At 70.8% G+C, this 25,976-nt stretch overlaps 2 protein-coding genes across 4 annotated transcripts; one reads left to right on the top strand and one right to left on the bottom strand.

Annotated features, from left to right (window-relative positions):
- Positions 1-1,122: 1,122 nt before the first annotated feature.
- AGAP2 (ArfGAP with GTPase domain, ankyrin repeat and PH domain 2) lies at positions 1,123-11,665 on the top strand (the record flags this gene model as incomplete). The annotated part of the gene is made up of 19 exons (XM_082299044.1): positions 1,123-2,275; positions 4,025-4,083; positions 4,244-4,331; positions 4,656-4,741; positions 4,816-4,957; positions 5,036-5,170; positions 5,816-5,937; positions 6,001-6,153; positions 6,740-6,826; positions 6,904-7,008; positions 7,080-7,224; positions 7,300-7,416; positions 8,173-8,319; positions 8,593-8,652; positions 8,877-9,028; positions 9,105-9,195; positions 9,682-9,904; positions 10,461-10,716; positions 11,408-11,665. The coding sequence occupies 19 exons, from the start codon at positions 1,123-1,125 to the stop codon at positions 11,663-11,665; spliced, it is 3,579 nt and encodes a 1,192-aa protein (XP_082155170.1).
- Positions 11,666-18,622: 6,957 nt separating this feature from the next.
- Positions 18,623-24,608, bottom strand: OS9 (OS9 endoplasmic reticulum lectin). 3 transcript variants are annotated; one of them, XM_082299149.1, is made up of 14 exons: positions 24,429-24,608; positions 23,085-23,261; positions 22,928-22,991; positions 22,751-22,827; positions 22,558-22,656; positions 22,268-22,469; positions 21,365-21,481; positions 21,146-21,243; positions 21,003-21,039; positions 20,801-20,889; positions 20,452-20,727; positions 19,571-20,003; positions 19,370-19,485; positions 18,623-19,013 (listed from the first exon to the last, which is right to left on the bottom strand). In XM_082299149.1, exons 1-14 carry the CDS (start codon positions 24,591-24,593, stop codon positions 18,885-18,887), a joined length of 2,079 nt encoding a protein of 692 aa, XP_082155275.1. In that variant the 5' UTR covers positions 24,594-24,608; the 3' UTR covers positions 18,623-18,884. The 3 variants fall into 3 exon arrangements, with proteins under 3 accessions (XP_082155275.1, XP_082155276.1, XP_082155277.1); XM_082299150.1 differs by having other exon boundaries at positions 18,623-19,007; XM_082299151.1 differs by having other exon boundaries at positions 21,146-21,222.
- Positions 24,609-25,976: the final 1,368 nt, after the last annotated feature.

Here is a 25,976-nt window from a genome sequence, read left to right as displayed (position 1 = left end):
AAAGCCGCCCCCACGCCCCCCCCCCGCCCCGTGCGGGTCCCCTCCCGACCCAGCGTTGCTGCCCTAGGAAGGGGAGGGAGGGGATTCAGGGGCACGGGGAGCAGGGGGAGGGAGGGAGGGAGGGAGGGAGGGAGGGAGGATGGATGGATGGATGGATGGATGGATGGATGGATGGATGGATGGATGGATGGATGGGGGGTGTCGGGGTGGGGGGGTATCGGCAGCCCAGCAGGTGCCGGGGCCGGAGACGGGGGTTCGGAGGGGTGGGGGGTGCCCGGGAGCGCTCGCGCCTGCCCGGTAGCGGCGGGGCCGCCGCCCGCCCCCGCCCCAGCCCGGCCCTGGGAGCGGCGCATGGCGGAGAGCGGCGGCCCCGGCCGCCCCCGGCCGCTCAGGGCCCCCCCCGCCGGGCCCCGGCCCCCCCCGGCCGCTCAGGGCCCCCCCCGCCGGGCCCCGGCCACCACCCGCGCCGCCGCCGCCGCAGCTGCCAAGGACGAGCCCGTCGGGGCGCTGCCGTGAGCCCCGGTCCCGGGGGATCCCGGGCATGACCCCCCCCGCCCCATAACCCCCCTTCTCCCCACAACCCCCCCGTCCCTCCATTTCCCCCTTTCCCGTAGCCCCCTCACCCCCCGCTCCCCACCGCCCCCGTGTCCCCCCTGCCCCATCTCCCCTCCTGTCCTCCCCATCCCCCAACCCCCCGCACCTGCAGTCCCCCATTCCCCACCTCCCGGACCCCCAAATCCCCAGAACCCCCCCTCCCCCCGCCCTGACACCCCTCCTATCCTCCCCCACCCCCAAAAGCTCCCCCTCCCCTCCACCCCTCCCCTCCACCCCCCGGCTCAGGGGTTGGGGGGTTCCCCCCACGATGCCCCCCGGCCGCTAACCCGGGGTGGGGGGTGAGGCGGGGGGGGGCGGCCCCGATCCCGGCGGCTGGCGGGGGGGTGGTTGTATTTCGTGGGGGGGGCGGCGGCGGTTCCAACCCCTCCGGGGGCGGGCGAGCGGCGAAGGCTTCGGGGAGGCAGGGCCGGGGGTGGGACCGGAGCATCACCGGCACCGGCGGCCGCGGCGCCGCGCGGGGAACGAGGGGGGCCGGGGGGGCGCCCCGGGGGGGCCCTGCCCGCACCCATGAGCAGGACCACCGGCCTCCAGCGCAGGACCACCTACCTCATCTCGCTCACGCTGGTCAAGCTCGAGTCGGTGGGCGCCGCGGGGGAGGCGGAGGAGGCGGGGGGGGGTGGCGATGGAGCCCCTGGCCCCGGGGGGGCTGCGGCTGCCCCCCGCACCCCCGAGCCCGGCCGAGCCCGGCGGCCCGAGCGGCTCTTCCAGCGGCAGGACGCGCTCCGGATAAGTACGGCCGGTCCCGGCCCCCCCGGCCCCGACGCCCCCCGCCCCCGCTCGCCCGCCTCGCCCCCCGCCGTGCCCCCCAAACCCGACCCGGCGCTGCTGCCCCCCCCGCCCCCGGCGGTGCCCCCCAAACCCGACCCGGCGCTGCTGCCCCCCCCCCCGCCCCCGGCCGTGCCCCCCAAACCCGACCCGGCGCTCCTGCCCCCCCCGCCCCCCGCCGTGCCCCCCAAACCCGACCCGGCGCTCCTGCCCCCCCCGCTCCCGGCCTTGCCCCCCAAACCCGACCCCCGGGGGGCCAAGGGCACCTTGGAGGGGCCGGGGGAGCGGGGTCTGGCCGCCCTGGACATCCCCCAGCCCGCCGCGACCCCCCGCCGCCCGCTGCTGAGCCAGGCTACCTGGGGGGGCCCCGAGGGCCCCCCGGAGGGCAGCAGAGCCCCCCCGCCGCCCCTGAACCCCCCCATAGCCTCCCCGCACCCCTCCGCCGGCGCCCGCCGCCTCCGCCTGGCCGGTCCCAAACCCCCCAAGGCGGGGAGCAGCGGTGGGAGCCGCGGGACCCCCGACCCCCGGGCGGGCAAGGCCCCCCTCAAACCCGCCGGCAGCCGCCTCTCGTGGCCCGAGGGAGAGGGCAAGGGGCGCCCCAAGGCGGGGGGCAAGAGCGAGGGGCCCCCCCGGGCCCGGCTGTCCCCCAGCAAGGGCAAGAGCAAGACCCTGGACTACAGCGACCTGCAGCCGGGGCCGGGGGCTCTGGCCCCCGCGCCCCCCCCCGAGACGGGGCTGAAGCGGGGCCGCGAGGGGGGTCGCGCCTCCACCCGCGACCGAAAGATGCTCAAGTTCATCAGCGGCATCTTCACCAAGAGCCCTGCGGCGACCCCCACCCACCCCGCGCCCCCCTGGTCTCCCCCCGCCGCCGACCCGGCCAGGGCCACCCCGCACAGTGAGTACCGGCCCGGGGGATCCCGGGGGGCGCCCCGGCCGCCGCTCGGTGTCCCCACGCCCCTCGGTGACCTGGGGCAGCTGTGCCAGTGCCCGCTGTGGCCATGGTGCTGTGCCTCAGTTTCCTTGGCAGGGGGGAGGAGGCGCCCGGACCCCCGGGTCGTGTGTGGGGCAGGGGGACCCGTCTGCTCCCCGTGCCTGTCGGGGTGGGGGTGCTGGGGAACGGGGGGGCTGTGACCCCCCCAGGCTGGGCCACCCCACACGGGCGGTCTCAGGTTTTTGCACCTTTGGGGCGACGTGGGGCGCCTGATTTGGCGGGGCCCGGTGCTGGCCCAGGTGGGGATCCCGCGCCTCGGTTTCCCCATCGGGGGAACTCCATGGGGGTCCGGGGCGACCCCCACCTCTGTCGTTCTGTCCCGCCGTCCGCCTGTCTATCCTCGCCTCCATCTGTGCGTCACATCCTGTCCCCCATCTGCCTGGCCACCCCGTGTCCTTCTGTCCCCCCTGGCGTCCCTCGGTCTGCCTGCACACACCTTGGTGCCATGGGGTGCGTGGGCAGTGCCTGCAGGGCCCGGGGGTGGCAGCTCGGTGACAGTGTGAGGGGTGACAGGCAGCGGCGTTAACCCCTCCCCGGCTGCCACGCGCGTGGCGGGGACCCGGCTCTGGGTGTCGGTGGCAGAAACTGAGGCACAAGAAGGGGGGACCCTCTGCCTGTGCCCTGCCTCAAGTTCCCCCTTTGTGGTGCCACGCTGCCCAGAGGGGCTGGGGATGCCAGGTAGGAGATGTGAGGGGCCCAGGGCATGTCCTTGTGCCACACCAGGTGCTTGTGCCACGCCGTGTCCTTGTGCGCCATGCGCTGCTGCGGCCTCGTGCCACCACATCCTTGTGCCCATCGCCTGCCATGCCGTGTCCTCGTGTCGTGTCGTGTCCTCATGTTGTGCCATGTCCTCATGCCATGCCATGTCCTCATGTTGTGTCCTCGTGCCATGCCGTGTCCTCGTGCCATGCCGTGTCCTCATGCCATGCTGTGTCCTCGTGCCATGCCTCATCCTTGTGCTACACCATGTCCTTGTGTCACCACTGCCACGTCCATCGTGTCCCTGTTCCACACCATGTGCCCGACGCTGTCCTGCACCGCTGGCGTTGTGTCCTCATGCCCATCGTGTGCTGGAACCCACGGCGTCCTCGTGCCACTCCACATCCTCGTGCCGCGCTGCGTCCTGGTGCCTGTCACGGCCTGATGGTCCCCACTGTAGCCTGGTTACCACCGTGTCCCTGTGCCATACCACGTCCTGCTGCCCCGCTGTGCCCTCATGGCCATCATGTCCTGGAATCCATGGTGTCCTGGTGCCACGCCACGTCCTGGTGCCGCACCGTGTTCTGGTGCCTGTCACGGTTCCCACCGTGCCCCTGTGCCACGCCGTATTCTCACACCACGCTCCATCCCCGTGCCCGCCGTGTCTCCATGCCCACTGTGTCCTCGTGCCTTGGCACACGACGCCTCGTGCTGCCACGTCCCCGTCCCTGCCACGTGGCATTTCCACATCCTCCCGCCGCCCCCGCGGGCCCGGTGCCGTTGCTGGGTGACAGCTGGTGGCCGCCCACTCAGGAAGCTGCTGCTGCTGCGCTGCGGGCTGGGGGCCCCCCGGGGATTGGGGTGCCAGGGGCTGCTGGGGGTGCCGGGGGCTGCTGGGGGTTGCCCGAGGTTCCTGGGGGTCCCGGGCGCTGTCTCACCCGTCTCCCTCCGCAGAGGCCTTGGTGAACAGCCAGGAGTGGACCCTGGGCCGCTCTATCCCCGAGATCCGCCTGGTGGGTGCCGTGGCCCTGTGTCCCCGTGTCCCCGTGTCCCCGTGTCCCCCTGTCCCCTTGTCCCCATGTCCCCCTGTCCCCTTGTCCCCATGTCCCCGTGTCCCCATGTCCCCGTGTCCCCGTGTCCTCAGCCATCCTGACATCCCCTCTGCCCACCCAGGGAGTCCTGGGCAGCAGCAAGAGTGGGAAATCAGCGCTCGTCCACCGGTTCCTCACTGGCTCCTACGTGGGCCTGGAGCCCACCGAGAGTGAGTGGTCATGGGAAGGACGTGGGCATGGGCATGTCACGAGGATGGGTTCAGTGATGGAGTGACCGTGGGGATGGAGATGGAGGAGTGGACATACCCATGGAGCTGGGCATGGAATGGACATGTCATGGGGTTGGGCATGACCATGGGGTGGACATGGTCATGGAATGGGCAAGGTCATGGTGCTGGTCATGGCTGTGGGACATTTGGGGTCAAAGCGCTGGTCACACGCGGTGCTGGTCATGGCCATGGGACCTTCCGTCCATGTGGGCCGAGCACAGCTGCAGGGTGCCCCCTCCCTCCCCTCCCCCTGCCCCACCACAGGTGGACAGTTCAAGCGTGAGGTGACAGTCGATGGCCAGAGCCACCTCCTGCTCATCCGGGAGGAGGCCGGCGCCCCTGACGCGCAGGTACGAGGGGACCGGGGGCCGGGGGGGCCACGCTGGCCAGAGCCGAGCCCTGACCCCCGCCCGTGGCCCCCCAGTTTGCCAGCTGGGCGGACGCCGTCATCTTCGTCTTTAGCCTGGAGAGCGAGAGCAGCTTCGAGGAGGTGACGCAGCTGCACGCGCTGCTCAGCGACCTCCGCGGCACCAGCGATGTGGCCCTGGCGCTGGTGGGCACCCAGGGTGAGCCAGGGATGCGGGGGGACCCTGTGGGGGTGGGAGCAGCACGGGGGACCCCCGGCTCACCCCCTGACTCCCCAGACAAGATCAGCTCGTCCAGCCCGCGAGCGGTGGAGGACGCCCGCGCCCGGGCGCTCTGCGGGGACATGCGGCGCTGCCTCTACTACGAGACCTGCGCCACGTACGGCCTCAACGTGGACCGGGTCTTCACCGAGGGTGGGTGACCACGCCCTGGGGCTGGGGGGCTGCGAAGGGGGTGGCGAGAGGGTGGGAGGGGGCTGGTGACATGGTGTGATGGGGACAGTGACCGGTGTGTGATGGGGACCGTGGCCAGGTGGGATAGGGACGGTGGCCAGGGTGGAATGGGCACAGTGGGAGGGGGCTGGTGACCTGGTCAGACAGGGATGGTGGCCAGCATGGGATCATGTCTGGGTCGAGGGGAATGGTGGCCAGATGGCACAGGGCCATGTCCAGGTGAGACAGGGACTATGTCCAGGCCACCCTGCCATCCCCTGGGACAGGGACCATGCCCAGGTGGGATGGGGACAGTGGACAGGGTAGTGCAGGGGACCATGTTCAGGTGTGCTGGGCCCGTGGCTGGGTAGATCAGGGACCATGTCCACTCCATGTGGGATGGGGGCCACGTCCAGGTGGGATGGGGACAATGGCCAGTGGCTGGGTGGGATGGGAACCATGTCCAAGTGGGATGAGAACCATGTCCAAGTGGGATGAGAACCATGTCCAAGTGGGATGAGAACCATGTCCAGGTGGGATGAAGGTGGGAACCACGTCCAGGTGTGGGTATCCAGGCTGTGGCCGGGCAGGTCGGGGTCCGGCCCTCCTGACTCAGGGTCCCCGCAGTGGCCCAGAAGGCCGTGGCGCTGAAGAAGCAGCAGCAGCTGATGGCGTCCTGCAAGTCCCTGCCCAGCTCCCCGAGCCACTCGGCCGCCTCCACCCCCGTGGGGGGTGTCCACCCCGGCCAGGTACCCCCCGGCCCCCTGCCCCGGCTCCTGGCCACAGCCCAGGCTGACCCCGTGTCCCCCCAGACCAGCAACGGTGGCCACACCAGCGACTACTCGTCCTCACTGCCGTCCACCCCCAACGTGAGCCACCGGGAGCTGCGCAGCGAGACCCCGGCCCCGCTGGGGACCCCCAGCTCGCTGCACCGCGGGGCCAAGCGCCGCACCAGCCTCTTCGCCGTGAGTGCCCCCTGCCAGGGGGGTGGCACTGGGGGGCGTCTCAGTTGTCCCCTTGGCATGGTGGTGGTGGTGACACAGGGAGATGTGACATCCAGGGTGTCCCCTTGGCAGGGTGGTAGCAGTGGGGGGACATTGTCACCCAGAATGTCACCCTGGTAGGGTGGTGGCAGCAAGGGACATATGGCACCTGAGGTGTCAGCTGGTAGGGTGGTGACATTGAGGGGCATGTGGCATCTCAGTTGTCCCCTTGGCATGGTGGTGGTGGCACTCAGGGACGCGTGGGCACCGAGGGTGGGGATGGGGGAGGCACAGGGCACCCAGAATGTCCCCACCACGGGGCTTCTGATGTGTCCTCTAGCAGGGTGCTGGGCACACATGGCATCCATAGTGTCCCTTTGTCCTGGTGGTGGTGGCACAGTGGGACACGTGGGCACCCAGGGTGATCCCACCACGAGGCCACAGTGATGGGGTCTGTGGCACCCCAATGTCCCCCCCACCAGGCTCCAGCAGTGGGGGGCATGTGGGATCCCCGGTGTCCCCAGCTGTGCCACGAGTCCCACCCCCGTCCCTGTCCCCGTCCCCGCAGACGCGCCGCGGCAGCGACTCTGAGAAGCGCAGCCTGGACAGCCGAGGCGAGGTGGCCGGCAGTGGCCGTGCCATCCCCATCAAGCAGGTGGGTGGTGGCAGTGGCAGGAGGACACCGGTGGGTCCCAGAGTGCCCTCTGTCCCCTCACTGTCCCCTGTCCCCAGAGCTTCCTGCTGAAGCGCAGCGGCAACTCCCTGAACAAGGAGTGGAAGAAGAAGTACGTGACCCTGTCCAGCAATGGCCTCCTCTTCTATCACCCCAGCATCAATGTGAGTGTCCCCAGCCCCCTGTGGTCCCCAAGGTGTGGGAGGGCCCGGTGTCACCCCCGCTGTCCCCGCAGGACTACATCCACAGCACGCACGGCAAGGAGATGGACCTGCTCCGCACCACGGTCAAGGTGCCCGGGAAGCGCCCGCCTCGCGCCATCTCCGCCTGCGGCCCCTCGGCCAGCATCAATGGGCTGCTGCGGGACCCCGAGCCGGGCAGTGAGTGACCAGGGAGACACCGGGCACGGGGGGGCACCACGGGGACCACTGTGTCATTGTCCCTCCCCCTCACAGCCGGCGTCCCCTCCGTGGGGCTGAGCCTCCCCCCCGAGCCGGGGCTGAAGGTGGTGGGCAAGGGCGAGCGGTCACTGCAGCGCTGCGCCTCTGCCTCGGGCGCCAAGCTCGCCTCAGGTGAGTGATGCCAGCACGTGCAGGGACAATGCCACCTCCCGGGGCGCACACAGGGACTGCCCCGTGGCGGCCCCACTGAGCACGGCGACTCCTGGGCAGCTCGGGGACATGGTGGCCCTTGGTGGCCCTAGGTGGCTCCGGTGGCTCTGGAGGCCACAGTAAACCTGGTGGCCCTGGTGAGTCTGGGGACCTGATGGCCCTTGCTGACCCTGGTGGCCACAATAACCCTGGTGGATTGGGTGAGCCCAGGGACCAGGTGGCCCTTTGGTGGCGCTGGTGGCCACAGTGAAACTGCTGGGGACCCGGGAGTCCCAGAAGCCACAATGACCCTGGTGAGCCCAGTGAGGCCAGTGGCCCTGGTGACCCTCGTGACTCTGGTGAGCCAAGAGGACTCTTGTGACCCTGGTGGCCCCAGTGATTTTGGTAAGACCAATGAACTTGGCGGCCTTGGGAGTCCTGCTGATCCCAGTGAGATCAGTGACCCTGGGGAGCTCTGATGACCCCACTGTGCCCAGGGCCTCTGGTGGACTTGTGACCCTGGTGACCCCAGTGAGTCCAGTGGCCCAAGTGATAGTGCTGTGCCCAGTGGACTTGGTGACCCTCACTGCCCTTGCTGACCCAAGTGGTTCTGATGGACTTGGTGACCCTGGTGACCTCAATGGTCCTGCAGAGCTCCGTGGTCCTCGTGAGCCTGGTGACCCCAGCGACCCTGGTGTCCATGGTTCCCCCAGTTCCCCACGTGTGGTCTCTCGGCAGAGTCCCCCTTGTCCTTGGAGGCCGTGTCCAGCCCCGGCAGCGTGGGCAGGGACCCTCCGCCCTCGCCCCTGGTGGACAGGAAGAAGCACCGGCGGAAGAAGCTGATGACGCCGTCCAAGACCGAGGGCTCGACCGGGCAGGCAGAAGGTGGGTGCCACAGCCGTGCGTCCCCAGCCCCAGTCACCCATGGCGCTGAGGGGACAAGGCCACCGTCCTCCACGGCAACGACGCCCCAGAACGGCCCGGGGATCTGGGGTGATCCTGCCCCTCACCCCCCGTCCGTGCTCAGCCACGCTGCCCACGCATCCCCCTCGCTCTGCCACTGCCTGCCACCTTCTGCACCATCCCCAGGGCTCCGCGGGCCCCCCTGACTCTGTCCCCGTTTCCTCTCTCCACTCCTGCTGCCCGGACCCTCCACAGCCAAGCGCAAAATGTGGAAATTAAAAAGTTTTGGTAGTTTAAGAAATATTTATAAAACAGGTAACGTGGCGTGAGCGGTGCCTCCCGTGCATGTGGCTGTGCCCCCCTTGCCTGCTGCTCGCACACACGCCGCGAGGGGTGGGGACCTCTGGGGAGGGGGCTTGGGCAGAATTTGGGTGCCGGGGTGGATGTGGGGGGCTGGAGTGGGCGCTGGGGCAGCCCAGCCCCCCACAGGTGTAGGATCTCCCATCCCACCGCCCCCCCGGGGGTCTCTGGTCCCGCAGAGGAGGAGAACTTTGAGTTTCTGATCGTGTCAAGCACGGGGCAGACGTGGCACTTCGAGGCCGGCAGCTTCGAGGAGCGTGACGCGTGGGTGCAGGCCATCGAGAGCCAGATCCTGGCCAGCCTGCAGTGCTGCGAGAGCAGCAAGAACAAGGTGGGACTGGTGTCGGGGGGCTGGCAGGGTCCCCGTGTCACCCTCCCGCCCCGCTCACCCCCGTGCGTCCCTCCAGGCGCGCATGGACAGCCAGAGTGAGGCTGTGGCCATCCAGGCCATCCGCAACGCCCGCGGGAACTCGCTCTGCGTGGACTGCGGGGCACCCAGTGAGTCCCCAGGGGCAGCGGGGAACAGCGGGGGGACACGGGTGGGCGTGGGGCATGGGGAGATGTGGGTTCATGGGGCAACGGGGATCGTGGGGAGCCGTTGGTGACCCGGTGCCATGGGCCCCGCAGAGCCCTGGAGCCAGGTGACGGTGCCGTGGGGTGAGACTGTGCCACAGGCCATAGGCCACTGGGCAACCAGGGTGAGGGGGGACCGTGGGCCACGTGATGCCGTGTGTGACATAATGCCGTGAGCCACATGGTGCCAGGGGTCACACCGTGCCAGGGTCACACGATGCCATGGGACACACAATGCCGTGGGTGACACGATGCCACACGGCGCCACGGGTCACACCATGCCGTGGATCACAGCAACCACTTGCCACGCCATGCCATGGGCCACACCGTGTCCCACACCAGGGGGTGCCCTGAGCCCAGGGGTGCCACAGGTCACCCCCCACCCCAATCGCCACCCCTGCTCACCCCCAGACCCCACGTGGGCCAGCCTGAACCTGGGCGCCCTGATCTGCATCGAGTGCTCGGGCATCCACCGCAACCTGGGCACGCACGTGTCGCGCGTGCGCTCGCTGGACCTGGACGATTGGCCACGGGAGCTCACCCTGGTGCTCACGGCCATCGGCAACGCCACCGCCAACAGCATCTGGGAGCAGAACCCGCGCGGCCGCTGCAAGCCCACCCACGAGTCCTCCCGGTGGGTGTCCCCCAGCCCCTCCCCTGTGTCCCCCCTGTGTCACCACATGTCCCTGATGCCACCATGACGCCACCCTGATGCCACCCTGCAGCCCCTGATGCCCTCTGTCCCCACCCTGCGTGTCACCGCTGTGCCATCCCACAGACTCTGATGCCCCTTGTCTCCGCGTCATCGCGGTGCCACCCCCTGTCCCCAGTGCCCCCGTGTCCCCACCCCCCTGTCCCTGGTGCCTTGTGACCCCACGATCCAGCAATGCCACGCTGCAGTGCCTGACACCCCCGTGTCCCCATCTCCCATGCCACCCTGCTGCCACCCTGTGTCCCTGACCTTCACGTGTCCCCTGTTTTCACTCTCCCTGCCCACTGTGGTGCCCCCTTGACACCTCTGTGTCCCCACCACCGCACCCCCGGCTGCTGCCCCTTGTCCCTGCCACCCCCGTGTCCTCCCATCACGGCAGCGCCCCATGCCCAGGGAGGAGCAGGAACTGTGGATCTGTGTCCCCGTGGTGCCACCCTGCTGTCCCTGACACCCCGTGTCCCCACGCCCTCATGCCCAGGGAGGAGAGGGAATCGTGGATCCGCGCCAAGTACGAGCAGCGGCTGTTCCTGGCACCGCTGCCCGCGGCCGAGGCGCCGCTGGCCGAGCGGCTGCTGGGGGCCGTGCGGGAGCAGGACCTGCCCGCGGTGCTGCTGCTCCTGGCCCACAGCCACAAGGACCAGCTCAACGTGGCCATGGGGGACACGGACCGGCGCACGGCGCTGCACCTGGCCTGCGACACCGCCCAGGTGGTCGTCACCCAGCTGCTGGTGTGGGTATGTGGGGCAGGGCGTGGGTGTGGGGGTCTGGCCGGGGGAAGTGGTGGGGTTTTGGGGTGGCTTTGGGGGATGTGGTGTCGTCATGGGTGCTGTGACATGGCCACGAGGGGGATGACGCAGCTGTGGGGCCGTGACATGGGTGTGAGGGATGTGGGGTGGTCATGAGGACCATGGAGTGGTCACGGGGGACGTGGTATGGCCTTGGGGGATGGGGTGTGGTCTTGGGGATCACGGCATGGCCAGGAGGCAAGTGACATGGCCATGGGGACCATGGGGTGGCTTTGGGGGCCATGGGGGGTGTGAGGTGTTCATGGGGCACCTGGGGTGGGCTTGGGGATCACGGCATAGCCGGGGGAAGATCGTGGGGCTGTAGGGACCATGACGTGGCTGTGGGGGATGTGGTGTTGCCGTGGGGCATGCGGGGTAGTCTTGGGGACCGTGGCATGGCCAGAGGACAGATGACACGGTTATGGGGGACATGGGGCGGTCTTGGGGACGATGGCACAACCACGGGGGATGTGAAGTGTCCATGGGAAGCCTGGGATGGCCACGGGAGGGACACTGTGCCAGGACACCCGGGGGTAACGACCCATCCCTGGGGGACACATTCCGGCCTTTGGGGCTATGTCACAGCCACGGGGGCCGTGTGGTGGCCCCACTCGCGGGTGACGCGCGGCTGTGCCCGCAGTACGGGGCCGATGTGCGGGCACGGGACGGCCACGGCCGCACCGCGCTGTTCTACGCCCGCCGCGCCGGCAGCCGCGAGTGCGCCGACATCCTGCTGCAGCACGGCTGCCCCGGCGAGGGGCCCGGCAGCCCCCCGACCCCCGGCAGCCCCCCGACCCCCGGCCCTCCGACCCTCGGCGGCCCCCCGACCCCCGGGCCCCGCCGCCGCAGCAGCTGCGCCAGCGTGGGCCCCTGCGAGCCCCGGTCAGCCCTGGTATAGCCCTGAGGGGCCCGGAGCCCTCCGGCCCTGCCCGCAGCCCGGGGTCACCGCGGTGCCACCCCCGGGGTCATCCCGGTGCCACTCTCGGGGTCACCCCTTGCCCACGGTTTGTATTTTTGATGCTCTATTTATTATCCTTTCCATGTCGGGGTCTCCGCTGGTCCTGTCCCCCTTTCCGTGCCAGGGAACCCCATGCCGGGGGTCACAGTGCCACGCTGCCACCCAGGTCCCCTTCCTGTCCCCTCCCCGGGGTATTGTGCCCCAGCGTGGGGTGGGCACAGCTGGGGTCGGGGCACTGAAGACGGGGTAACCCCTGCCCATGTCACTCCTTGCCCGTGCCATCCCCTGTCCCTGTCACCCCTGCCCGTGTCACCCCACTTGTGCCAGCACCCTGCGCGTGTCACCCTCTGCCCCCTCCCTTGCCCCCTGCTCACATCACCCTGTCCTACCCCCATCCCCGTTCCCCCGCGCTGTGTCCCCCTCCCCGTGTCACCTCCCCAGCCGTGCCCCCCTCCCCAAGTTACCCTCACGCTGCCACCCCGTCTGCCCCGCCCCCGTGTCCCTGTCCCCGTGTGCCCCTCGGCCGTGCCCCCCGTGTTCCTGTCCCCGTGCCCCCCACGCTCTGGCACAGCCCCGGCTCCGTGGCAGGACCAGAGCAGACCCCGACGCCTCCCCCCTTTTCTACAACCACCTTTTGTACGCCCCCTCCCCCCTTCCGCGGCCTGACACCCCCCCCGTGGCCCGACCTCCCCTCGCCCCCCGTTTCTCGGCGTCCCCTCGGGAACCCCGTTAATTTATTGCTTTGTTTAGCGATAGGATAGAGCCAGCCCCTCCCCCCGCGGGGGGCACCGCCGGCGGGACCCCCGACCCCCTCCCGCCGGCCTAGGGGGCACCGCCGCGTCCCCCTCCCGGGACCCCCATGAATGTAGGGGTGCCCCGGCTGTGACGCCCCCGACACGCCCCGGCGGGGCCGGCGGGGCTGAGCCAGGGACCCCGTGCGGGGCCGGGGGGCGGGAGGGGGCGGGGGGCGGCCCGGGGGGGCGGCCCGGGCCCGGGGCCGCCCGGGGGTCGGGCCGTGTACAGTGTTTTCATCTCTCGGGTGTAACTGTAAGTACGTGACAATGTCGGAAACTGGTGCTGTGACCCGCTTCGTCCTTCCCGCGGGGGGCACGGGGGTGGCAGGAGCACGGAGCGTGGGTGGCACGGGGTGCTGAGGGCCTGGGGGCGGTGAGTGACACAGTCACAGCTCGGTGGGCTACACAGGGTGACGGGGCGGTGGGGACACGGAGTGGGTGACACAGGGTGGGTGACACAGAGTGGGTGACACAGAGTGGCAGGAGCACATAGGGTGGCACAGGGGGTGGGTGACACAGGGTGGGTGACACAGGGGATGGGTGACACAGGGGATGGGTGACACAGGGTGGCAGGAACACATAGGGTGACACGGGGGGTGGGTGACACAGGGTGGGTGACACAGGGTAGCAGGAGCACATAGAGTGGCACAGGGGGTGGGTGGCGCATGGGTGGGTGACACAGGGGGTGGGTGACACAGAGTGGCAGGAGCACATAGGGTGACACGGAGTGGGTGACACAGAGTGGGTGACACAGAGTGACAGGAACACACAGGGTGGCACAGGGGGTGGGTGACACAGGGTGGATGACACAGGGTGGGTGGCACAGGGGGTGGGTGCCACAGGAGCACCTAGGGGCGGCGATGACACAAGGCAGGAGGATCACGGGGGGATGGGTGACACGGTGACAGGGGGATGGGTGACATGGGGTGACAAGCGGGGTGTTGCAGGGCGGTGGTCGGACGTGGAGAAGGTCGGGATCCGGCCTCCGCGCACGGCTGGGAGGGCACTGGCGTAACTGGGGGAACTGGTGGCACTGTCCTGCACTGGGGAGTCACCGGGGCATTGGAGGGCACTGGGGACATTGCGGGGCACCGGGGGACACCGAGCGGCACCGGGGAGGAGCCGGTGTCCCGCCCCGTGCCCGGCTGGTCACCGACTGCCCTGCACCGACCGGACCGACCGGAACCGACCAGACCCGACCGGCGGGGGCGGGCCCGGGGTAGCAACTGAGTGGGCGTGGCCTCGTGATGTGTTTTGAATATTAATGAAATGGGCGTGGTCCGATGGGCGGTGCTGGGGTGACCGGATGCGCGGATATTCGTATGCAAACAAGGGGGCGTGGCTAAGCAAACAGGAGACAAAAAGGGGCGGGGCTTGACCCGTGGGCGGGATTGTGATGCAAATTAGGTGGGTGTGGCTTACCCAGAGCGGACAATGGGCGGGGCTTAGAGGGGTGTGCATCCCTGGGTGGGCGTGGCCTGAGGAACTGGGTGGAGCCAACACCGCCCGGCCGGAGCCGCTGGACAGCGACGTCCGATGTCCGGAGATGCGGAGGGGACACGCGGGAGGGGTCGGGGGTGTTGTGGGGTCGGACAAGGAGCGGGTCAGGGACACGCGGGCACCAAACCCGAGCGGGTCAGGGACACGTGGACACCAAACCCGAGCGGGTCAGGGACACGCGGGCACCAAACCCGAGCGGGTCAGGGACACGCGGGTACCAAACCCGCCCATCCCGCCCTTCACCTGTCCCCGGCCTGGAGCGACCCCCGCGCTCGTTGTCGCCTCCTCGTCCCCAGCGCTGTGCTCCCATCACCACCCGGACAGCCCCACAGGTGTCCCCAGCTCAGACACTGTCCCCCTGTCCCCTGCTCTCCCCTCACCGTGGGGTCCCGACACCCACAGACCCCCCCGCCCGCGTCCTGCTGAGACCCCCGGGCCCCACCGGCCCCCCCAAAGCCCCCAGCCCCGCTTTGCGGCCCCGCCCCCCGGGATCAAGGCCATCATATCCCCGCAAAGCTCATTAATAGTGACTAATTACGGCCACGAGAGTCTGCCTGGGGACATGAGACACTGTCCCCGACCCAAAATTCCCCCTCTGTGGGCACCGACCGCGCCCAGGAATTGGGGCAATCACTTTTGGGGGTTCCAGGGAACCAGAGGGGGACGTGACTCGGGGGGGGCAGAGCCCGTGGAGGGGGCGGTGCCACAGGGTCACGGCCACGCGTGGGAGCACGCTGTGGTCACTGCGGGGCGGGGGGGCAATGTGGGGTGTCATGGGGACAACACGGACGTGGGGGGGCCACCGTCACCGTGGGGGGACACCCTGAGGGGGGGCATGGCCACACATGGGGGGCCAGCACGGCCACACGGAGAGTGGGATCACGGCCACCTCAGACACGGAGGTGGGGACAGGGGCCAGGAAGGGATAGGAGGGGACCATCCCCACAGAGAGGCCTTGAGCTGCCCCCGTCTTGGAGTCCCATCACCCACAGCCCCCCTGCGAGCGCTGCCCACCCCCCGTGGCGATGGGACCCGTTCCATCCTCCCCCAGCTCCGTTTCCCGCTGAGACCCCTCTGATCCCTCCCCGGGCCCCCCTAAAGCCCCCGGGCCCCCGTCCCGCGGTGCCCCGCCCCCGGCACCCCCGGAACAGGGTCATCCAATCCCCGCAAAGCTCATTAACAGCCACTAATTAGGGCCACGCGAGTCCGCCCGCGGGGGTGTCGGGGTGGGCAGAGGACACAGGGAGGGCTCAGGGCATTTGGGGTCCCAGGGCAGGAATGGGGTGATGGGGACCTCCCTTCCCCCGGGTGCACCCTACTGTAGGAAACCCCCAAATCTGGGGCCACCCTCAGCGCAGGGGGGTCCGGGAAGGGGAGGAGCAGGGCTTGGGGGCGTTGGGTTCTTGGGGTCCCAGGTGGCTCCGGGTGGCATTGGGGTCCGGGGGGGTCCAGGTGGCGTTGGGGGCCGCGGGGGGGGGTCGGTAGCGGGGCCTGCAGCCGTAGGGACGCAGGCGCTGGCCCAGGAGCTCCAGCACGTTCATCTCCCCCCCGGCCACGTAGCCGAAGGACACGGCCAGGTCTGAGCTGCTCTGGGGACCCTGGGGGAACGGGGGGGGGGGTTGGGGGGAGGCGCTGGGCACCCGGTACCCCCCTACCCCATTGGTGGTGCCACAGGGCAGGAGGGGCAAGGGGAGCTGGAGGTTGTCCCTGGTCACCAGGGCCTCTGTCCGGCCGTGGGGACAGGAATGGCGGGGGGGGCAGTGGGACAGGCACAGGGTGGGGACCGTGGTTGGGTTTTGGGCAGAGTCGTGTGAGGAACCGCAGTCACACGTGGGGGGAACATGTGGGGAACCACGGCGGTGGGAGTGGGGTCACAGCTGTGCGTGGACCACCGAGGCCACCGTGGTCACACACGGGGAACCTGCGGCCACACGTGAGGGAGGACATGGTGGTCACTTGTGGGGGACGCACTGGCCGCACACAGAGGGTGCGTAGCCACACGGTGTGGGAATATCCTGGCCGTGGCTGGGGACCTCACAGGGATTTGGGGGGCGATGCCACGGCCGTGTTGGCAAGACATGACAGCCAGGCATGGGGGTGGCTCTGTGGCTGCACCGCGAGGGTGTCACGGCCACGCGAGGGGGGGTCATGACCATGCACGTGGGGACAGCACAGCCACACAAGTGGTCCATGGTTGTGTGTGGGGCGGTGGGGGAAGGTGACACGCAAGGAGAGCGGTGGCCACTCACAGGGAGACCATGGCCACGGGTGGGGCTACTGAGGATACACATGGGGGGGTTCTGGCCATGCATGGGGGGGGGCATAGCCACGTGTGGGGGGGCACAACAGCCCCACCAGCTGCCCCTACCCGGGCCGGACAGAGACAGGGTGACCCCATGACTGGGCGGTGACCCACCTCCACCGCGGGGTACCAGCAGTACCGCTGGTACCAGAAGCCCCGGGTGATGCGGTGGGTGAGGTGGATCTCAGGCAGGAAGGGGTGGAAGGTCTCTCGGCCCTACATGTCCCACAAATCCCCCACAGCCACCCCCAGCCGCTCCAGGACTCCTCGGGACCGCGGTGGCCGCAGGTGCCGTGGGCGAGGGCTGGGGCCATGTGGCCCAGGGCCCCCTGACTGAGCACGTAGCCAGCCCCCCGCTCACGTAGCCCCAGTGCGTGAAGGGCTGGAAGCTCTTCCTGAAGTAGAGGGGCTGGTGGGCCAGGGGGGGCGGCCAGCAGCCAGCGCAGGTTGCCCAGCAGCACCAAGGTGTCATCGTCGGCCTCGAGGAAGCAGCCGGTGGCTGCGGTGGTGCCGGTGCCCGTACCGGGGGGCGCGGGTGGTAGAGCTGTCCCCGGCCCTCAGGCACCTCCAGCCCTACGGCCGGGGAGTGGGGGGCAGGCTCGGGGTGTCGGGGGCAGGCTCGGGGTGTCAGGGGCAGTCTCGGGGTGTCGGGGGCAGGCTCGGGGTGTCGAACGGGGCCACGTTGCAGCGTGTCCTGTACATGCCGGGCCGTGGGCTCCGGGTTCTGCGGTGCCGCCACCACCCAGCGCAGAGCCCGGACCCGCTGGAACAGCCCTCGGGCCACCCTCGCGGCCTCGCCTGGGGAGAAGGGGCCGCACTGACCACGGAGTGGAGACCCCCGATGTCCCCACGCTGCCACGAGCAGGGCGTGGAGCAGCCAGAGGGAGCGAGGCCCCCCACACTCAGTCCCCCGTGTCCCCACCCAGTGCCACCCGCCACCGCAGCAGCGCCCACCTTCAGAGTCCGATGGGGCAGGGGATGAGGATGGCCCGGAGGGGCTCTTTGGCCACCTGGGGGTCCCGGCTGGGCGTGGGCACAGGCTGGGGCAGCAGGAGGCCGTGCAGGAGGAGGAAGGTGGTGATGAAACCCACCAAGATGCCCCCGTGGAAGGGTAGCCATGGGCTCTGCCAAGGCTCAGGAGTGGCACGGGGACACCTGGCTCGGGTATGTGGGGGTCAGTGAGGACTCCCCCCGTGTCCCCCCTCATCTGCTACAGCTCGATCTGCCCCGGGGTAAAGCCCAGGGGAGGTGGGGGACAGGACCCATGAGGGACAGGAGCCACGGGTGGGAGTGACAGAGAGGCGGGTGACATTCCTGGGGGTCGATGGCACCTATGGAAGGGGGTGAACGCCCTGGGGTGGGGGACAGGACCCACGGGAGGGGGGGGGTGACAGCCACGGGACAGTAGTGGCACCCCACGCTGGGCACCTCGGATCCGAGGGGTGCCTGGGGGCTCAGGGTGGGCGGCACAGATCCCCCCGCTTTCGGTTAAGGGGGGACAGGGGCAGCTTCGCCCCCGAGCCCCGGATTATCGCCAGCCCCTTGTGGGGCGCAGGGACACTGGGGGTGAGTGGGGGTCGGGAGGGGGGGGACACGAGGTACCATGGGGGGGGTGTGGTGCAGCCTCAGCTGGTGGCTAGGGTTGGGGGTCCCGTCTCAGTCCGGGGGTCCCGAGGACTCTGTCGGTCCCTGGGTCTTGCTTGGTTTGGGGGTCCCGCTGGCTCTGTTTAATCTGGGGGCCCTGCTGGGTCCCATCGGTACCGGTGGCTCCGGGGGTCCCGGTGCCTCCGCGGGTTCCTGGGGGTCCCGTCAGTGCCGGGGGTCCCGGGGGCACCGCTGTCCCCGAGGCTTGCGGTGGTCCCGGTCCGTTCGGGGGTCCCGGTGGTCCCCGTGTGCCCCGCCCCCCGCGCTCCCATTGGCCGAGCCCAGGCGAGCCCCTGACCACGCCCTGGTTCTGATTGGCTGCCCCCGACCCCACCCCGACCCCACCCGCCGGACAATTTTGGGGGGGGATCCCCGGGACCCCGCGGGCGGGGCCGGGGGGGATGAGGACCCCGGGACAGGGGGTGACAGGGCGGGCGACAGCGGGGACAGATAGACACAGCCTGGGGTGACCTCGGTTTATTGATAAAAAGGGGGGGGGGGGGGGGCAGAGAGGCCTGACGACTTCGTTACATCTCATTATGAGAGAGCGAACCCCCCCGCACGGGGGGAGCACCAATGGCTCCAGTGGCAGCAGGACCCCCCACCCAATTACAGCCCCCTCCCCCCCTCAACCCTCCCACCCCTAAATCACGGCCATTCTTCCCCCTCCCCACCCCCCCCAGGTCATCCACGTCACAAACGGGCCCGGTGTCAGGGCAGGGTCCCCCCCGGGGGGTCACGGTCACCTCCCCCAAGCAGGGCAGGGTCCCCGGGGGGGGGGACACACAGTGACCTCCCCCTAAAGAGGGCGGGGGTCAGCAGCGTCCTCGGGGCGTCCCCTGTCCACTCCCACGGCATGAGGGGGGGAGCCACGATTGTGGGGGGACGTTCAGGAGTCGGGGGATCAGAATTTGGGGGATCAGAAGTCTTGGTCCTCAGAGTCAGCGGGCGGGGGGGGCTCGTCGCGGCCCCCCCACACGAAGCGGTAATTGTCCTCCAGCGCCTGCTGCCGCCGCCGCTCCTTCTGCGCCTCCTCCGTGCCCTGCACCTGGGGGGGAGCAGACCGGAGCCCCCCTTCACCCCACTGTCCCCCGTACCCCGCTTTTCCCTCCTCGGCTCCACCCCGACCCTGTCTCCTGCCCCCAGCCCCGCCACCTCCGTGTGTTTCCCCCCCCCGTGCCTCAGTTTCCCCCCCAATCCTTCAGCCCCCCACATTCCCCAGCCCTGCCCTGCCTCAGTTCCACCCCCTGTGCCTCAGTTTCCCCCCCCCAACACATCCCCTGCTGTGTCCCTGGTTTCCCCCAACATCAAAAGTTCCCCTCCTCCCGAGCCTCAGTTGTCCCCCCGCCCCCCTCGGTGCCTCCCCCGGCCCCTCGGTGCCCCCGCCGTGCCCCCCCCCCCCACCAGGATGCTGAGGAAAATCTCCTTCAGGCTCCGGGAATCCTCCTCCGACAGCCACTGCGCCGCCTCCTCCTCCTCGCCCCCCGACGACGCCGTCACGATCTTGATCTCGATCTTCCCTGGGGAGGGGGGGCCCGGGGGGTTGATTTGGGGGGGTGGGGGGGCTCCCCCCCAGCTGCCTCCCCCAGCCCGACCCCTCCCTACCTTCAGCCCGCAGCCCTTCCTTGGCCAGCAGCTCCCGCACCTCGTTCTCCACCTGCGGCAGCTGCGGGGGGCTCTGCTTTTCCCGGGGGGGCTCCTGATCCTCCCGGGGGGGCTCCTGCTTCCCCTGGGAAGGCTCCCGGTCCTGTGGAGCGTCGCGGTTCCCGGCCCTGCCCATCCGCACCCGCACCCGCCCGTCGGGGAGCCGGGGGCCGCCCTTCCTCGCGGCTGCCCCCTCCTCCTCCTCCTCCTCTTTGTGCCCGCCGGGACCGGGGGGAGGCCCGGGAGGGTCGCGGCGGGGCTCGGGGGGGTCGTGGCGGGGCTCAGCCCTGTCCAGCCGGTCCATCAGCCGGGTCAGGGTGGATGCCAGGGTCCGGGTTGCGCGGGTCCGGTCGAACTCCCCCTTCAGCCCCTCGGTCTCCAACTCATCCTCCACCTGCAGGAGGGTTCAAGGCGGGGTTCCACGGGTCAGCGGGTACCCAGAGTAGCTGGGGGCTCCCCGGCCCAGAGAGGTTGTCCCCAGCCTGTCCCCATCTGTGCTGGGCAGCCCTGGCCCCACCAGGGGAGTCCCAGGGTAGTCAGGGGGACCCCAGCATAGTTGGGAGAGGGTCCCAGCATGGTCGGGAGGGTGACAGCAGGGACAGGGGTTCCCTGGTGTGGACAGCGTGTCCCTGCAGCAACCAGGGGATCCCCAGTGCTGCTGGGGGGAGCCAACCCAACTGGAGGCCCTAGTGCAGCCTGGGGGGCCCCAGCTCGGCCAGAGGGTCCCACCCCTGCCAGGAGGCCCCCAAGTGTGGCTACAGAGTCCAGCCAGAGGGGTCCCAGTGCCCCTGTGGGGGTCCCAGCCCGGCCAGGGGTCCCCAGCTCACTCAGGGGGTCCCCACCTCGCTGATGATGCTGTCGAACTCCTGCTCCATCTGGCTCTTCACCTCCTCCTTCAGCCTCGCCACCTGCTCCCGTGGCAGCAGCTCCAGCCCCGCCAGCAGCGGCCCCGCCTCCTCCTCCTCATCCTCCTCATCCTCTTCCTCCTCCCCCGCGGGGGGGGCCTCGGGGCCAGGCGGGGCCTCGGGGCTGGGGGGCTCCACAGGGCTGGGGGGGGCTGGGGGAGCTTTTGCTGCTGCCTCCTCCTCCTCCTCCTCTTTGCTCACCTTCTCCTTGGCCTGAGGCAGCGGGAAGGGGCTCAGGGGGAAGCTGAGGCACAGAGAGGCCTGAGGGGCACGGGGGGGTCCCCACCTTCCTGGTGGTCTCCTTCAGCTCCTCGATGAACTGCAGCAGGTCCCCGGGACTCCGGATCACCTTGAAGTGGATTTTCTTCCGTGGATCTACGAGGGGACCCAGAGCAGGTGGGTGGGAGCAGCGGGGAGGTGCAGGGGAGGCACAGGGGGGGCACAGGCTGGGCACGGAGTTGACATGAGGGGGACACCCCAGGACTCACCAGCTGCCCGACCACCAGCTGCCCTTGGGGACGGCTCCTGCGGGGAGGAGACAGGGGATGGAGCAGGACCCCAAACCCCCCTCCAAAGCGACCCCAACCCACTGCAAGACCCCCAAAATGTCCCCAGGGCCACTGGGGCTCACCCTGGTGCTGTCCCGCTGGTCACTGGCTGCAACTGGCTCCCCACCTGTCACATCCTTGGCTGGGTCAGGCTGGTTCCCTGGCACAGGGGAGGACACAGCTGCCACAGGGGGGACATGGCTGGCACTGGGAGCTTCAAGCCCACAGCCAGGCCAGGGGCCCCAGCAGGAGGGGGGGACACAGGCTGTGCTGTCACTGCGAGCTGGGGACAGGGGCCATACCGTCCTGGGCGCCCTCAGGGCTCTGCGAGGGGGACTCGCTGTCCCTGTCACTCCACAGCCGCGTGTCCAGGCTCCGCAGCTCCTCCGAGATCTCCTCCACCTTCCTCTTGGTGTCAGCTGGGGACACAGGCACAGGGACAGGGACAGTGACAGCACAGCCATGGGGGGACAGGGACAGGGACAGAACGGCCATGGGGGGATGGTGACAGGGACAGGGAGAGTGACAGCACGGCTGTGGGGGGACAGGGACAGGGAGAGGGACAGCACGGCCATGGGGACACAGGGACAGGGAGAGGGACAGCACGGCCGTGGGGGGACAGGGACAGCACGGCCGTGGGGGGACAGGGACAGGGACAGCACGGCCATGGGGACACAGGGACAGGGAGAGGGACAGCACGGCCGTGGGGACACAGGGACAGCACGGCCATGGGGGGATGGGGACAGGGACAGGGACAGCACAGCCGTGGGGGGACAGGCCCAACTCCACGCTGCAGGGGACCGTGTCAGCCTGGTGTCAGAGGGGACAAGGCCAGCCCTGGGACAGAAGGGACAGGGCCAGTCCCGGTGCCAGCCCCAGGGCAGAGGGGACAGGGCCAGCAAGGTGACAGTGCCAGCCCTGGGATGGAGGGCACAAGGGCAGGCTGGAGAGAACAGTGCCAGTCCCAGCGGGAAGGGAGAGTGCCGGCCTCGGGATGGACGGGTCAAGGCCAGCTAGGGGATGAGGGGACAGGGCCAGGCTGGAAAGGACAGTGCCAGCCCCGCACCAGGGGTCAGTGCCAGCCTCTGGATGGAGGGGACACCACCAACCCCCCACCAGGGGTCAGTGCCAGCCCCGGGATGGAGGGGACAGCGCCAGCCCCACACCACGGCCCCACACCCAGGCCGGGGGTCCCCGGTACTCACAGACTTGGGCGCGCACGTACTGGACGTACTGGGCGGGCGAGAGGGCGGGCTGGCAGCGGATGGGCTGCGGTGCCAGCCCCGGGGACGGCCGCAGGAAGGGGTGGTGGCAGATGCGCGTCGTGTGCACCGTCAGCACGTAGGAGCACGACTGCGGCTCGTCCACGCGGGCGATGTAGTCCCCGGCGCCCTCCTCGCACAGGAACTGCGGGCACGGCCCTCGGGTGACACCCTGCCATCCCCCCGCTGCCACCCAGTGCCACCCGTGCCCCAAGTTGTCCCCTTGCGCTTACCCGGACCTCGGCCTCGCGGGCGCGGCCGGTGAGGTCGCAGCGGGAGCCGTTCACGTAGCTCTGGCTGTGGTAGCGCCGCAGCTGGTGCTGCTTGGAGGCCTGGGGGGGACGGGGGGGGCCGCGGGGTGGGCACGGGGATAGCCCTGTCCCTGCCACCCGTCCGCTGGCCCCACGGCTGGGGGGGGACACGCACCTTGGCTGCCTCGTCGTCCCAGTCGAAGGCGGACTGGTAGTAGCCCAGGACGAGGATGTCACCCTTGATCTCTGACTCTGTGGGGACGGGGCACACAGAGGGCAGGTATTGGGTGGTGCTGAGGGGGTGGTGGAGTCATCAGGGCCACTCTGTCCCTCCCCCTGTCCCCACTGTCACCTTCCAGGTGGTACTGCTGGATGTGCCTCCCGTAGCAGAACTCGTACGTCCACCAGTCCTTGGTCTGGGAAGAGCGGAGCCCCCGGGTGAGGCTGGGGGTGCCCCGGAGCCCCCGGGTGAGGCTGGGGGTGCCCCCCTGTCACCCCCCAGGCCCCACCTTGAGCAGACAGGGCGCTGTCCCCATGGGCCGCAGCAGCTCAGCCACGCCGGAGCCGTTGTAGAGCCGGGGGTCCCGCGGGGGCCCGGGCGGGGGTCCCACGGCCGCGGGGGGCAGGCGGCACTCGTAGCGCTGCTTGAACCGTGAGGCCACCGTCACCACGTCCTCGGCCTGGTGCTGGGGAGGGGCCACCGGGGCTGTCAGAGCCCTGGGCGCTCCCCCCAGGACCCCGCAGCCCCTCTCGGGACACCTCAGACCCCCCAGGACCCTGAACTCTGCCTCCCTTGGGAGCCCTCAGTACCCTCCAGCGCCCCGCAGCCCCCCCAGGTGACCCCACAGACTCCCCTGGGTGGGATGTGACCGACCCCACAGCCTGTCCCCCACAGGGCCAGGGCACTCCGCAGCTTTCCCTCAGCGTGGCCTCCACCCCTGTCCCTGTCCCAGCCCAGGGCACACGGGGTGGGGATGGGGACAGGCCTGGCACTGCCCCCAGCAGCTGCAGGGGCTCCGGACGATCCCTCCAACCCTCAGGGGTTGCTCGGCAGCTCCTGCCCCACAGCTCGAGGAGTTCAGGGCCGTCCCAGGCAGCCAAACGCGGCAGCGGGTGCCCGCGGGGTGTGCCACTCCCCTCTCAAATTGGGAAACAGAAAAATTCTCGAAACAGAAAGTGGGAAGAACAGTCCCCCTCCCCGCCCCTGCCACCGCCAGAGCCACAGCCCGGGCACCCACCCACGGACATCCGCCAGCAGCACGAGTGCGGCCCCGCGAGCTCCGGTGGGGTGGGAGGGGGTCGCTGTCACCCCCGGGACCCCCGGGCTGCCGCCGCGGAGCTGCTCGGCCAGAGAGGTACGGAGCCCCGCGTGCCCCCGGATCCGGTGACTCCCGGCCAGGCTCTTCCCCCCGGGAGCGCCCCGGGGCCCGAGCCCCAGCCCGGGCTGCGACCACCCAGGACCCGCTTGGACCGGTGCCCCCACCCCGGTACCAGTCCGGGCAGCGCCCCTGACCCGGCGCCTCCGACCCGTCCCGAACAGGTGCCCCCGGCCCCTCTAGGGACCCCTGGCCGTAGTCCACTGCCCAGCAGCCCCCAGCCGGTGCCCCGGGCCCTGCACAGCCCCTGACCGCTGTCCCGACCCCAGCAGGACCCCCAGCCGGTGCCCCGGGCCCCGGAACGTCCTCGGACGGGAACTCCCGATCCCCGCAGGACCCCGCGGGCGGCATTTCTGACCCTCAGCCGGTTCCCCCCTCTTCGGCAGCGCTGTGGCCGGTGTGCCGGTCCCGGTAGGGCCCCAAGGACGCTGCCCGCCTCCCCCCCGCCCAGCCGTTGGCCCCGGTGCCGCGGCGCACCTGCCCGGCCAGCACGGGCTCGGCCAGGATCTCGAGGCCGTACTTGAGCTCGCTGAGCTCCTGCAGGTTGAGCGCGGCGCGGGCCCCGCGCAGGGGCCACCCCGGGCCGAGCAGCGCCAGCAGCGCCAGCGCCGCCACCGGCCCCGGGCCCCGCCGCGCCGCCATCTTCCCCCGCCGCCGCCGCCGCTTCCGCTTCCGCCCGCACCTCCCCGCGCCCGCCCCAGCCCCACCACTCCGGGCTGTGATTGGTCCACGCTCCTGCCCGTCAACGGCGAGCGCGGCTCTGATTGGTCGGTGGGCGGCGATGACGCCGCCGGGTGTGAGGCCGCGGTCGCGAGGTGGTCGCGAGGCGGTCGCGAGGCGCGGGGCCGCGGCGATTGGCCGGAGCGCCCGGAGGCTCCCATTGGCTGAGCGGGATGCAGGCGATCCGCGCGCGCTGATTGGCGGAGGGCGCAGAGCATCCCGGGGGGCGGGTCACGTGATTACCGGAGCCGGGAGGGGGGACCCGGCCCCAGCCCAGGGTGAGGGGCGCGCCTGGGACCCCGGGCGCGCACACGCGGGCCGCCCCCAGCACCCTCCCTGCCCCCATCCCCACCAGCCCCTGCTGCCCCTCGGCGCTCCCGACCTCCCCCTGGCCGCGCCCACCCCCCCCCAGCGCCCCCCAGGACCCCCCAGTCCCCCCCAAGGACCCCCCAGCGTTCCTCCAACCGCCTGCCAACCCCCACCCCCCGAATCTCCCCGGCCCCCCCGGCTCCGCAGCGCTCCGAGCCCCCGCCCCCTCCCGGTACAGGCAGAGCCCCCCCGCCCCCCCCGCTCAATGGGGCCGTTGTGCGCCCCACGCGTGGGCACAAAGCGCGGCCTGTGGCAGCGGCACCGGGGGGGCTGATCCTTCTCCCCCCGCCACAGGCTCGACCCCCGGCAGGCCCGAGGCCGCGGTGACAGCCGCCGCCGCCGCCGCCCCCTCCCCGCTTTTCGCACACCCCCCCCCCCCGCCTTTCCCCCCGCAGCCTCCCCCCCCCGCCCCTCCCGGGGCTGCGGCGGTGCCGTTCCACACCGGGGCCGCCGGGGGCGCCCTCGCCGCCCGCTCCGGTGCCGGTGCCGGTGCCGCTCGCGGCCGCGGAGGGCCGGGACCCGCCAGCGGAGCCAGGTAGGGCCGGGGCCGCTCTATCGCGGCGTGTCGCGACGAGGGATGGCACCTGCCGCTGCCCCACGGCTGCGGCATCGCCGCCTCGCTCCCCACACATCCCCAACGCCCCACATCCCGCGGCACCCCCCAGGCCGCCGGGCCCCCCCGAAACCCTCCGGTCCCCCCCGCAACCCCCTGCCCCCCCCCCCCAGCCCCCCGGACACTCCCAGCCCCCCTCCCTCCGCATCCCCCGGGCCTCCCGCCCCTCCCAGCCCCCCGAGCCTCCCCCCAGCATCGCCCAGGCCCCTCCCTGCCCCCCCCTCGTGCCCCCAAACACCCCCAGCCCCTCCCGACGTGACGTCTCCCCCCAGCCCTGCCATTGCCTGAGCCCCTCATCCTCGGGGGGAGCCCCCGGGGGGCGT

Source organism: Coloeus monedula, assembly GCF_965178545.1.
Source record: "Coloeus monedula genome assembly, chromosome: 30".
NCBI classification, from domain to species: Eukaryota; Metazoa; Chordata; class Aves; order Passeriformes; family Corvidae; genus Coloeus; species Coloeus monedula.
This window is presented reverse-complemented; position numbering and strand designations above follow the sequence as displayed.

Bases quoted from the DNA above. Each gene is read 5' to 3' on its own strand.
- OS9 (XM_082299149.1), bottom strand. From the start codon at position 24,593: ATGGCGGCGCGGCGGGGCCCGGGGCCGGTGGCGGCGCTGGCGCTGCTG. The intron at 22,828-22,927 runs GTGACAGTGGGG...CCGTCCCCACAG, and splicing joins CCAGCAGTACCACCTGGAAG to AGTCAGAGATCAAGGGTGAC. The intron at 20,728-20,800 runs GTGGGGACCCCC...CCGCTGCCTCAG, and splicing joins TGAAGGAGACCACCAGGAAG to GCCAAGGAGAAGGTGAGCAA.